The sequence below is a fragment of the Columba livia genome, chromosome 17 (genome assembly GCF_036013475.1).
Source record: "Columba livia isolate bColLiv1 breed racing homer chromosome 17, bColLiv1.pat.W.v2, whole genome shotgun sequence".
In the NCBI taxonomy this organism is placed as follows: domain Eukaryota; kingdom Metazoa; phylum Chordata; class Aves; order Columbiformes; family Columbidae; genus Columba; species Columba livia.
The window spans coordinates 9,861,800-9,875,125 of record NC_088618.1 but is presented as its reverse complement, the minus strand read 5'-3'; the positions used below and the strand labels follow the sequence as shown (position 1 = coordinate 9,875,125).

The following is a 13,326-nucleotide window of genomic DNA, read 5'->3' as shown; positions in this document are numbered from 1 at the left end:
GCGGCCCGGGCCGGCGCCGTCCCCCGCCCGCCTCCGCTCCGCGGCTCCGGCCCCTCCGCGCTGGCTCGCGCGCCCGCTCCCGATTCGCCCGACTCTGTCTCTCCTCAGCCGCCGTAGCCGGGGCCTTCCGCTGCCCGCCCCGCACCCATTTAATGGCCCGCGCGCAGGCGCGGCGGCGGGCGCGCGCGCTGGGGCTCCCCCGCGCGGCGCCTGACTGGGAAAGGCGGGCGGCTGTGGCGGGGTCGCGCTTTCCCCCGTTTCCTGGCGTGTTCCCGGCGTGGGCTAATCCACCGGATCCGTCGTCTCACCTTGCGAGCGCTGCAGTGGGTGAGGAGAGGCTCTGGGCGCCCCGAGGGCCCGCAGGCACTCTCGGCGGGCAGCCCTGCAGGGGAGGCGGTCGCCGGGAGCGGCGGCGGCGGGACGTGGTGCGCGCCATGTGCCGGGCGCGGGGCACCGGGCGGCAGCGGGGACAGGGATGGGGACGGGGACGGCCCCGCCCCGCGGCGGGCAGGGCACGTGCCGCCGCAGACCCGCGGCTGCGGGGAAGGCGCGGGGGGGAAAAAGGGCGGGAAGCGGCGGGGCGCGCGCGGCCCCCTCAGCGCTTCGGGCCGAGCCCGGCACTGGCGGCCATGGCGGGCGGCTTCGTCAGCGCGTTCGGCGGGCTCTCCGCCTTCTACACACGTTTGCACGGAGTAATTTAGAGGCTCGGGGAGGTGTCACTGTCAGCCCGCCTGCAGCCGAACGCCTCCGTGTTCCTGCCGTGAGCGGCCCGTCCCCGCCGGAGGGTGCGGGTTCTGACAGGACCGGCCCCGCTGCCCGGCCCGCGGCCGCTTCGCACGGCGCTGAGGGACCAGCGGGGCGTCTGTGAAACTCCAGTGCCCAAGCACGCTGCCCTGTCAGGCAGGGTGTATTTGAAAACACCCTCCATCAGTCTTCTGTCAACAATGAAAGTTGGCGTTTCCGTGGGGCAGCAGAAGGAAAATCCGCGCAGTGAGAGGAGTAGCTCATTTGGAAGCACCCGATTAATCTTTTAGTTGTTGCCAATAAGGAGTAGAAATTCTTTTCAATGCCAGTTTAAGGAATTTGCTTGGTGGGGTCTGCGGAGCTGTTGGGGAGCGAGTCCCCAGCACCCGTGTCCCTGGTTCACATGGAAACTGCCGAGTCCCTGGTTTCCCAAAGCCTGTTGTTGGCGAGGTCTGTGTGGGGACAAGGAAGGACTTGCATGATCTGGTGAATAAAAGGTTTTGTTTAAATTTTTTTCCCTGATCTCTAATGAGGTTGAATACCAGTATTAAAAGCTGTTTACTTGCAGAATGAAACAAACATTTCACATTTTTTTCTTAAGCCTGAAGTGCTGCATTATCAGTAAGACAGTAGTGTAGCTATTGCAAAGTTTCTCTTAGCGAGTTTGCTTTTCAAATACACAACAAGACAATGGTTGGACTCTTCCAACCAAGGCGATTCTGCGATGATTCAATAGCGCCAGTGACCAGGAGCCTCTTGCCAAGCAGCCGTTACAAGATGCTGCCAGCACTGGCTTTGGGAGGCCCTGAACGGGGGTCTGTTTCGCTGTAGCTTTTGTACGAGTTGCTATTATGAGCTGAAATACTATTTTTTAAGTTCATAAAGGCACATATTTCATAAGGCACTGGTTACAGTAGCACAGGAATGGCAAAATACTTGTTCTCCTCCATCCACAGTGCAGTGTGAGCAGCAGCTCTGTGCCATGGCACGCTTAGCCCCATTCCTGCTGCTCGAAGCTGCAGTTTATGTCTGAGGTCAACAAACATTTGTCGTGGCGGTGGTTGTGTCCTCCGGGCAGCCGGGGGGTCCCGTTCAGCGCAGCCGGGACCGACTCCGACCGGGCAGCGCCGCCGCCTGGCCGCGCTCCTCCGCACCGCCTGGGGGCGCTGTGCTGCCGCCGCGGAGGAGAGCGCGTGGGCGGGTGGCGCTCCGGCCCCTCTCGGTGGTAGTGGGCGGGGCTTATCCCGCGGTGGAGGGGGCACAGGGTTGTGAGCCGTTGCTGTCCAGGTCGGTGGTGAGGGAGGGTGTCTGTGTGTCTTGAGGTGTGTGCTCTGCCCTCGGGGTGCTGCCGGCTCGTTTAGGGAGGGCAGAGCCCCTGGGCTTCCGCTGTTGCCCGCCGGCTTCGTGTGGGGCTGCCCAGCGCCTTCCGCGGGACGCGGTGCCGCCTCTGCCCGCCCATCGGCCGGGCCCCGGGGAGGCCTCGCCGCTGTGCCCGCGGGGTCCGCGGCTCCTTCAGCGGGGGGCTCGGGAGGCTCAGCGGCCTCCCGCACCTCCAGGCAGGGCCTTAGAGCAGCGGCGTGTGGTTCTTGAGTGTCCATAAGCACCAAAAGTGTTCACGTTATAATTCTTCTCTTCCAAAGGAAAAACTCAGGTAAACTCTGACTGAAGGATGTGTGGTGTGGGTTGGCCTAATAGACATATACAAGAACTCAAGCTGAAGGCTATTTTGCATACATTGCCTGAAACTCTTCTCTTCAAAAGTGCATACAGTTGCCTTAATTGCACATCTTGACATGAACAGAATTATTTTGTCTGCCGAAGGAGCCCACCTCTTTCAGAAAACATTCAAATCATATTTTATAGGACAACAAGAATTTGTCTCACACAAAATGCAGGTCTTGCTTTCTTTCATTAGCATTGTTTTAGCTCCTTGCAGCTTGTTGGAACAAGTAAATACTGTAGTTCCTTCTATGAGATTTTTGAGGGGATATGGGGTGTTGTGGTTTTGGTTGTGTTTTTTCCCCCTAGACCCTAACAATTTGTTAGTACTGTGGGCAATTACTCAGTTAAACTCCAGGAACTTCTGAGTATGGATGGTTTCAATAACTGTGTGGAACCAACGTTTTTTTTCTGGCTGCGGCCTGTTTTTTTTCCTAGCTCGGTTCAGGGGATTGTTAGGGTGAGACTTCAGACTGTCCTCTTCTGTTGCCTGTTACTGGGTTCAACAGTGTGTTTGTGGTTCTAATGTGCAAATTTTCAGGGTGGTGGCAGTATTTGTTTTGGGAAAGAAGCTTCGATACAACTGGTTCAGCAAGTTTTATCTGGTTAGATTTTTTAAAAATCATTATTGTTTTCAGAAAACTACTGAGACAAAATACTTGCAATTCGTAAAAACATACTTGTTATTTTCTAGATTAGAACTACATGTGAAAGTAAAGTCTATGATGGAAAAATATGCCTAATTTTGCTTTTTAATGGTGAACTAGGGAAAAGTTCCTTGTGAAAGAACTGTATATATCATTTCTTGTTGAAATGGGAAATTCTCACTTCAGTTCTCTAGTCCTCAAGAGAGTTTTTCAGCAATAGACAGAATACCTTGGTATGTTTGAAAATAAAAGGCAGAAAACCACATTAAAATCTTCTCTGTAAGGGTACTTGTATGTACACACATGGGAGAAGAAGCACAAACGCATTTTAGTGCTTTTTCATTTCAATTTTAGAGGAGAAAGGAATTGTCTGTGATATGATTGTGCTGAAATGTGTCTTCCTGCTTGTCGTGGGGAAACAACTTTAAAATTTCAGATTGTGAAAAGTACCTGATAAAGAGGCAATAAATGTGTTCTAACATCTTGTGGCTGCCAACTTCTGTCTGTAATTGTATGCGTTTGTTGCAGTCAAATTTATTGAAACAATGCTACTTCTTTAATGTAGTTTTATACAAAATATTTCTTATTTCCTTTTAAGTTCAATATCTCTGAAGATGCAGGAAATCCATCAACTACCCAGGTGTCAAACGCACGCAACTGGGCAATCCAGCACTCCCCAGTCTGCCAGGCATCACTTTCAGGACCCAGATGGTGGCAGTCTGGATCAAGCTGGGTATGCCTTGCATCAAGGAAGAAGGTTAGAAGAATTCCAAATCAGGTGATAAGTACAAAACATAATTTTCACTGAATGGAGCCGGGGGATCAGACCTAAAGGAGTCTATTTTCAGTAGTCCAAGTGCAGACTAAGGCAGAAGTTTTATTCACAGGCATGCCAGACAGTTCTGAAAATGTCTTGTGGTAACATGAGGATGAGCACTGGCACAGTCAGATATTTGATTTTCTAATAAAAATCTTTCATTTTCTAATGTAAAGTTTTAAAATGGCTATTTAACAATATGCTTTGATAGGCATCTGCCAGGTATAATGATTTAGTCTTTCCCTCTTGTGCTGCTTGTGTTTGTTGAAGGCATCTTGGCAAAAGTGGGATGGTAATTAGAGATTAAAAGACTAATAATTGTTGAACAAGTGAGACTGACCTAGCAACTCAGACTTACTGAAAGTGGGAGGTGCTGTTCATGGCTATGTGCTTTAATTAATTGCCTTGTGTTGGCCTTGGTGCTCATTGGGGCCTCCTGTGAGCCAATTAACTCTTAAATCCATTTGAAAAAAAGAGGAAAAAAGGATGATAATAATATCACAGTCACAGATTAGTGAGTTGAACTGGTAGTGGGAGAAGTTTGCTAAGAAGCAGAACTGCTGTGGGGGCGGTAGGAAGAAGGCAGATGAGGTTTCGGGCAGGGGTAAACATCAGACTGGCTTTAGTATCTTGGAAACAAGTCTAACTCCCCTGGTTGACTTCAGGGAAACAGCGATGTTATCGCTTCCAAAGCACAGGAGGGCTCCCCAGTTAATCAGCAGCCTGCTCAGTGGTGTCACTGGGTCTAAGTGGGCTGCTTGGAAGGCAATTCAGCTGCCTGGGTTTCCTAATCAAGTGTGTCCCAGTTTGATTTATGCCAGTGAATAGTCCTGTTAAAGGTACTAATTTCAGAGTGTAAATATTTCATATATACATTGATCTCTATAAAACCAGACCCGTAGTTTTATGATTGAAACCAGCATAGAAGTTCCTGTCTTTGCTGCTGCCTGGATATTAGCAGAGGAAGAGTATGAAGACAACTAACCTTTCCTCATATTCCAGATTTCTAGAACGGAAATTCTTCTATTTGTGGGCAAAAAAGACATTTGGACAAGTTCTGCCTTCCAAAGCCAGGTAGATAAAGCTCCAGAAACCAAGGGAGAGTTTTTGTGGTCGTGGGGGTTGGTGTTGTTTGGTTTTTGTGTTTTTGTTTTGTTTCAATATGGTCTAGTGTTATACCATTGGTTTAAGAGACTACTGGCTGCCAAGAAGATATTTGGATGTCTTTTGAGATAATTTGAAGGTTTCTTTGAATACCCTCCTTGCGCCTGCTTTTTGTTTGGTTTTAATAATAATTGTTAAACTTTAGTAACTAAATTCACAGGAATTGTGGTGATCTTGATGAAGTCGAACTGTACAGGCATATAAATGATGGGGGGTATGATTGTGATACCTGCTTTAAATTTAACGATTTTGCAAAATTATAACTAGAGATCTTGAAATTCTGTTAATTTTACTTTTTGCACTATTGTTCTTAAAGTATATCTGTATTTGCTTTGTATCTGTTAAAATACCCAGGACAGAAAATTCATTTCTGTTATTAGTGTTCTGTCTGCTACTTAAAATCAATACTATGATTCTCTTTTCTTGTTGTGCTTTAATTTGCATGTTCATTCTTGTTTTACCACACCCTTGAGAACTGAAGCAGTTCCCAGTGGAAAGTTGTGCATTTGTTCGAGTCAGAGTAAGATCAGACCCTGCATCAAATATATTCTGCCTGTATCTGCCTTAGCTGGCCAAGGAAAGTTGTCCTGTGAACCTTGCTGTCCCATATTCTGAATTTGTACTACTTTGGCTGTGTGTAAACGTTTTTGTTTTTCCTTTTCTTTTCTGCTTGAGTGCTTGGAATGACTTAGCAGCTTGGCTTGGGGTAGGTAGCTACAAATTGCAACTTGTGAGAAGATTCATGTGTGTTTTCACCTCTAGGTATGCTGGGCTTAATCCTGTTGTTATTACAGAGATGCCCAATTTCATTAAGCTGGTGGGATGGTTGTGATCAAAGGTTGGGAGTCTGGGTTTGTGTGCCTTTTGCTTGTTAGCTCCTCTGTTTTCATGGGTACGTCTGTGTTCCTTATTCAAAACATTTCTTTGTAAGTATTTATACTCCAGTCGATGAGACTTTCCAGTTCTTAGGCAACTGCCTGGGTTACCTTGATCACATGGAAAAATGTTCGAGAGAATATTTTAAAATAAAAAGATGAATTGCTTGAAATAGTACATTATGATAATTACTTTTAGGTGATAAAAATCCTAATTCCTTCATGCAGATCCTCCTATATTTGAATTTTCAGTTGTTCACAATTGAGTTGAGAGGTAGCATCACTTCTTACCTGGCCGGGTGTGTGTTAATGAAATCTGTGTATAAAACCAGAGATTGTTCTACTGAGGTTAAAGAATTTGAAGGTCATACATGACTTGTGAAGCTGTTTTGTGCATGGCGTAGCATCCATTGGAAGGAGAAGGTACATGAGCTGATGAACATCTTTGTTTTTAGCATAGGTGATGAGCAGCTTGCTGGAGGAGCTCTTGGCCTATATAAGTGTTCTTTGGGAAGATTTTGTATTTGGGATAACTCAAGATCAGCATACTGTTTCTAAGAATACAATGGAAATATCAAAGCATTATAAAATCTGAAGTAGCTTTTGTATTTATTTCTATGCATAAAAATATTTTGTGTTAAAATAGTAAAGTTAGCAAGGAAGATACAGGTATCATCATTTATCAATTGTGCTGGTTGTTTGATTAAAACACAGAACTGAGTGTAAAAGGAGTGAGTTGTTCGTAGGTCTGAAGTCAACTGGCACTCTGATATTTGGCGAGTCAGTTAACAACATCTGTTTTTCCTTCCTTGACTTTCTGTGAAGTATTTACAGTCAGTAAGCTGATTGCTTCTTGTCATTCTTCACAGAGTCTTGGAATAAAGTGTCACAGTAGAGCAGTGTTTTTTAAATGTAATTAGATGTTGTTAGGCTAATCGGACAAGACTGGAAAAGAGGTGGCATAATCTTCATTAAAACAGATTTGTGGTCATCCTGGAAACCTGTTTGAAGTTTCCCATGTCCAAATCTTTCAACTGTTTAGATGCTTTTATGACCAGAAGACTATCCAAAAAACTTTTGGAGAGTGGAAGGAGTGGTGGAGTGTTTGCAGAGAAAGGAAGCTCACACTCAGAGCAGCCAGCCATCACAGGTTTGTGAAGTGACTTCTGTTGTTGTGTGTATGTAGCAGTATGAGACGTTTTCCTTAGGTTCTGAAGGAGTTATTAATACCAGTAAGCTACATCAACAGTACCTCTAGCCCAAAAGTGATGTCTTCATTGCTTATTTTCATATTTTCTTCATCTTCTTTTGTTGTTGTTGCTGTTGTCTTAGGATGAAATCAAATCTTCCTATCCAACATATTTTTAGAGTGCAACTGAACTGGAAAGAATCCTCCTTCTAGGCATTGGTCACTTTTTCACTCAATGGTGCTTTTTTTCAATTTCAGGCGTTTAGTCCATAGTTTGATATTCAAGGCTTGGAGAGCCTATGTGTGCCAGCAGCAGGGAAAGAGGAACAAATATTATGTTGCAGAGGCTCATGGTAAGTGAAGTGGTGGTAAATACCTTTATTTGGGGACATATTGAGATGGGAGTTTCCAAGGGAAATATTTACACAGAATCTCTGTCCCTTGCACATGTTTGCACACAGGGCTCCCCCACCCTGTGGAAGTGTAAAGCTTTTAGGTACAGATGGTTGCCTGTCTGAAGCTGGCAGGGGGTCTGTTTGATGCACTGCTGTGTGGCTATATAAGTTATTTAGGGATGCCAGTGAATAAGCTTAAAGGCCTCTCCATCTGCTCTGGATTACATTTCTTTTTGGGGACTGCTTTGGTTGGTTTTTTGGGGGGTGTTTATAGTTTGTGATATTTTTCTTTTTTACTTTATGAAAATATGTGTTGAAATAGATATTTTTTTTGTTCGAATGTGTTATTGGAATTCTCTATCAGCTGTGGCTACAGAAATTAGATAATAATTCCCTGTCGTATTAACTGCACATATTTTATCTGTATTCACTATTCCTTCCAGCTTGTGTCTTGCAATTGAAAAGAAGCCCAAGCTTTTGAAGTGCCACTTGTCTTATTGTGTAGATTCTTTGTTTTGGAATGAATTTGTGCTGCTGCTGAAGTTGCCTATATTGGTTGCAACTCCTTTGGTTTCAGGGAATATCTGTTTCCCTGAAAGGGGGGATGACCCGCTTTTGAAGATGATACTTTGATTTTGTTCTGTGCTGATTTGTAAAATAAGTTAATTGGTCTCTGCGTATGAATGTAGCCTCAGAATATTATATAGTCCATCACCATTGGAAACAAACCGATAGGCTATCTAGATTTCCTTTCTTACTGAGGGAGGCTGGGTCACTTAGAGAAGCAGCCGTGTGTTACTTAGTTAAAAAGAGAGAAAACTGACCTATTTTAAGGTAGGTTAATACTTTATTCAGCAGATCACAAGGAAATCTTAAAAAAAAGTGTAGATTTGTTTTAGTGTGTGAAGTGGCATAAAATCAGTGATTTTTTTTTAAATAACTTTGCTTCAGTAGTGTCAGTTCTGACAAGCCAGACTACTGTGAGGAGAAAGTGCAGTGCACTGCATGTAGTGGTAAACTGGAATTTGTGACACCTCTTCTGTTTTTAGCTGCGTGACCAGCCTGCTAAATAAACTTGACTTGTTTCTGCTTGATTTCTCTGCTTGTAATAGAGAATAACTCTTGAAAAGCTGCTGATGAACCCGATGAACTTTTTTTAAAAAAAAAAAAAAAGAACCAAAAAATCTCTGTAATTCTTGCCTGATAAGGTTGCTTTGCTGAACATTATTATACAGTTACATGCCCTGTAAGCACTGAAGACAAAGCAACGCCATTGTCTGATAATTCACGCTGCTCTGAACAAGTGGCATGTTGTTGTCAGCGTTTCAGCAGTTCCTGTCACTGTGGCACCCTCAGCCCCGGCGGTGGGTCTGGCTGTGACTCTGGTGGCTGTTGTTTCAGGGTTTCCCACGAGGTGTCACTGCGAGTTGAGGGGACTGGAGGTCAGCGACAAGTGGTGTTGCAGAGTTGTTGAAAAATGCCAGATTCTTGCATGAACTTAGGATGCTGTCATTTTTTTATTGTGCACAGCGAAGAAGCAAACGTTGCTCAGGACCTGGCAGTGCTGGCTGGCTTATGTTGACGTTCAAAGGACAAAGCGGGGGATGCAGTGTGTGGCACTGGCAGCCAGAGAAAGAAGCTGTTTGCGGTAAGAAGGGAGTGGAAACAGGCAGAGAGACACTGACCATAAGTCCATAGTTTTCCCTGTGTTTTGTTACCTTTTCCTGAAATGACTTTGTTCCATATTTGGTTTTGTTTGTTTGTTTTGGTGTGTGTGTGTCTGAATTCTTCTGGTAGCCCATGGACTTTATTTAAAAGATTGCTATTCGTATTTTGTTCTAGTGAGAGGAAGGTGATTTCTTGCACCGAATTGTGAAACCTGTGTTTGACCATGTCTGTAACATTGTTTCGGCAGTGTATCGTGGGCAGTGTGGAGAAAGCGGCACTACCAGAACTGCACTGGACGTAAAATGAATGTTTTGGCTCTACAGCACTGGGCCCAGAGCCTGCAATTTCGAGTAAGTCCCAGAAGCTCCAGCTGATACCATTTCTAATGTTTAAGTTGCATGCAGGTGTGACTAATATGCTGCAGATTAATGAAAACTAGGCCCTGCACTCATTTGCTTTGTAGGATGCATGGCATGAAGGGCAGTTACATCCAGCTCTCTAGAAGCTGAACTCCACCAAGATCTAATCCACTATCCCATTAGGAGGCAAGATAGCACCAGTGAGCTGTCTGACAGCACCTTGCCTCTTTGCAGGACAACATGTCTTATGTCCTGGTGAATTTCTGTGAGCACATTGAACTCAGTTTTGGGGAAAGAAAATAGAACCCAGCATTTCATATTTTTGAGAGGCTGTCAGCTCCTTCAGTAAATTGTTCATCTTAGCTGAAGTGAAAGCAGTGTGATTTCCTTTCTTTCACCAGAACTGTGGCTTTTTGTCCATTTATTTAGCAACAGGTGATGGTATTTAATTTGGCCTTTGCTGTAAAATGGCAACACTGCCTGTTTGAGAACAGATTATACTAAAGAGAAAAACTTGTGGCTTGGAAAATCTTACAATATCTCAAGATGTGATTCTCTTTTATATGAAAATACTCTGGAAGAAAGCCTGTTGCCCAGAAAGTATTATTTTGGCCTCATTGCTCATAGCTTTCACATTTAGATCTTACATGGATTTTCCTATTGCCTGTGTGTTCCTCCTCTTTGTTCTGCTTCCCTAATCTTGTCCATTCTTTTTCCCCTTACTGTCCTCGCTCAATTGTTCTGTCAGGCTTGGCTGCAGTGGCGAGAGCTGTATTTACACAGTCAGAACGACAAGCAGAAGGAGACTAGAGCAGTAACTCACCATCGGCACCGGCTGCTGAAGAGGTGCCTGGATGCGTGGCTGGGACACTTAAACCTCCACAGAGCAAAGAAACATTGGGATGGTGAGTTAGGACAGAACAGGGCTCAGCCCCTCTGTGTAGGGCACAGTGCTTTCTATTCTAGGAGATGCTGCAGTGCTCTGCTTGCTCAGCAGATGGTGAGGTGCAACCTGAACTGTATGCTGTCACAGGCCTGCCTAGCTAAGGCTATATACTGGACTGTCAGGAAGATCACCTGCTTTCCATGTGTCTTAAAAGAAAATGCATTACAATTCCCTTGAAGAAAACTTGTACATTGCATAATATTTTCTGAGATATCTGTGAGAAGGGTGTATTCAGAACTATTATCAGTCAATCTGTGTGTGGATTTTCTCGATAATCAGAAAATCACATCTTACGCAGGATGGTAAAGATGATTACACCAGTTCTTTTGTTTCTTCCCTCGAAGTCACAGGAATGAGTTCAGACATTTATGTGAATTACCTGTTGATCGGTGGTTGTGGAAAAGAATCCAGCTTGGATATCTGGGAACTAGTAATAAGAGGATGCTGAAATGTAAGCAAGCTTGTGTATGTTGAACAAGTGTTGCAGTGTCATAACTTCCCCGTCTTTAGTCTGTACGGTGTGTTACTGCTCTAAAACTGCCTTTGTGATCAATAGGAAGAAAATAGTCTGCAGCTGAGTGTTACTGTGGGTTCTTACCACCATTTTTCAGTGCTAGCTTGTTACTTTGGAACCAGTGGCTTAAATGTCATGGCTTCATCTGATATAAATGAGTGCAGGATGGAACAAGTCCTGAGTAATTTGTGTGTTTGTTTTCTAGAGCTGGCCCGGGAGCATCACCAAAGCAGGATAGTCTGGCAGTGTTTCTCCGAGTGGCGTCTGTCATGGGAGTGCAGGAGAAAACTGCACGCTCACCGAAAGGACGTTGAAAAACGAGCAGCAAGGGTTGCCTTACAGAGAGCCTTTGCACACTGGAAGCACTGTATCCAGTCTGCATTTAGTCCCTGGCAGGGGCAAATTAAAAGCATTCCTGTGGCAAAAAGATCTGGTTTAATAAACAGGAATGTTGTGCAGTGGGTGACAACAAACACTTTATCATTAGAAAGATGTATGTAAGGCCATACTAACAATACAGCAATTGCAGTTATAATATGTCAGCCTGCTGACAGATAAGAGGCTGCAGGAGATAATTTACTTAACAGTGAATCAATAATTCCGTACTTAACAGTAAATTTAAAACTGTATTGTAGTAAGCCAACAAAATCTAAAAACTGGGCTGTAGTCAAAACTTGCACATCTAACAGTGCAGGAGATTCAAGTGTTGAAGCAGGTTTAGATGGAGATCTAGTTCCCCTCTGTGGGAGAAGGTTGTGGATGTCACTGTGTAACAGATACTTTAACTCAATGACAGATGTGGTACTGTGTGTGGAAGAGACTCGCCAGGGCGAGCTGGCTGAAAAGCACTACAAGCGTCATCTGTTGGTAAGAGCACTGTTGTGTGTCAGGGGGAAGAGGCTGCGGAGAGAATTCGAGCAGTTTGACTGGCAGTGAGCCTTTCATGCTCACAGTGGTGGGTGGGTGTGAAGTGAGGGATGCACCATTTTCTGATGTGGTGAGTTTGAATCGAGCATCAAGTTTCTAAATTCCAGCTACTCTGGAATCTGCTGGTTGAATCCAAATGGGGAAAATGTGCTGCTCTCCAGAATAGTTATTCTTCCAATTGGGAAGCTGGTGAAGTAGTTAATCTTGATGGCATTAGGCTACTGTGGTCCCTGGCCATTTCACTATGAGATCGCATTTTTCCCTTGATTTTTCCCTAATTTATTTTTTTAATTCTCACCTCTATTTCAAATGTTGCTATCTGCTTACACTGTTTTGCTACAAGAGTTATTTTTTCCCTCTATAGTAATGCATACATGCTTCTTTTCACATGAGTCCAGAGACAGCTAATTGCATATGCAGGCAGTTGGGTGGTGGTGGTTGGGTTTTGTTTGTTTGTTTTAAATCCTTGAGGACTGTCTGAAAGCTGGACACAAGCAAGCCCCCAGCTTTTTCAGAACTGAATGATTTTCAAGTGTGAATCAGTACCGATCATCAAAAGAATGGCAGTTAGCCTGTTTGGATCATAGATTGAAACCATCAGTGACTCTAAGAGCATTTTAGGGCAGGATGCTGTCATAATATTGTCTGTAAGGAGCAGCCGGTTCTAAACTTATCGGTGCTTTCTGATTTGCGTTACCCGAAAGTTGTGTATGTTTGTTGTTGTTACAGAAACTTGGGTTGAAGGGTCTTTGGCAAAATGTCATGAATGCTCATCTTCAGCAAATGAGAAAGAATCTGTCATACCGTCAGCATCAAGTTACAGTGAGTTTCACTGTTTTTTGGTTTGTTTGTTTGATTTTTTTAAGTTCTTGTGTTAGTTAGTCTCGAGCTGTCCTATTGGCTTCCACTTTCACCTACAAAATATTTTTTTTGTTAAATTCTTGACTTTGTTCCTAAATACTACTAGCCACAGAAAATCTCCCGTGCAAGTCAACTGTCAGTCTTAGATACATTATTTCAATATTCTGTTTTCCGATGTTTTTGGTGACTTTTACCAGAGAAAAATCATAGCAGGTTATAAAACAAGTTTGCAGTGTACTGCCGTGCTTCATATGCCAATGGTTGCCTCCTGTATGCAGTTTTAGTAAGACATCTCATAATTTATTTCTGTGCATTCTTCTCTCTTGATATCCATGTTTTTTCACATCTTTGTTTTGTTTCAGGTGCTGCAGAAGTTCTGGAACCGTTGGAAGTCACGTTTGGAAGAGAAGGAGGAAGAGCAGCAGCAGGCCTTAACATCAGTGGCTCATGCCCGTTACAGGTATGCAGAGAAATATTACTATAAATTTGTACCAATGGGGG

The 13,326-nt window shown here is 44.3% G+C and overlaps 1 protein-coding gene across 21 annotated transcripts in view; it reads left to right on the top strand.

The window, feature by feature from the left end:
• Positions 1–182: 182 nt before the first annotated feature.
• SFI1 (SFI1 centrin binding protein) overlaps positions 183–13,326 on the top strand; it is a 46,354-nt gene continuing 33,210 nt past the window's right edge. For 5 of the 21 annotated variants that reach the window (XR_010466727.1, XR_010466728.1, XR_010466726.1 and 2 more), the window contains exons 1-12: positions 192–327; positions 3,709–3,888; positions 4,930–5,001; positions 7,009–7,116; positions 7,414–7,508; positions 9,081–9,198; positions 9,466–9,568; positions 10,326–10,482; positions 11,243–11,404; positions 11,834–11,904; positions 12,694–12,786; positions 13,188–13,285. Coding sequence is in view for 18 of the 21 variants with exons in the window: in XM_065033186.1 (XP_064889258.1) it covers positions 3,725–3,888; positions 4,930–5,001; positions 7,009–7,116; positions 7,414–7,508; positions 9,081–9,198; positions 9,466–9,568; positions 10,326–10,482; positions 11,243–11,404; positions 11,834–11,904; positions 12,694–12,786; positions 13,188–13,285 (1,241 nt within the window). In the remaining 3 variants the exon portion in view is untranslated. The other 16 variants (XM_065033187.1, XM_065033183.1, XM_065033198.1 and 13 more) reach the window with 12 other exon arrangements.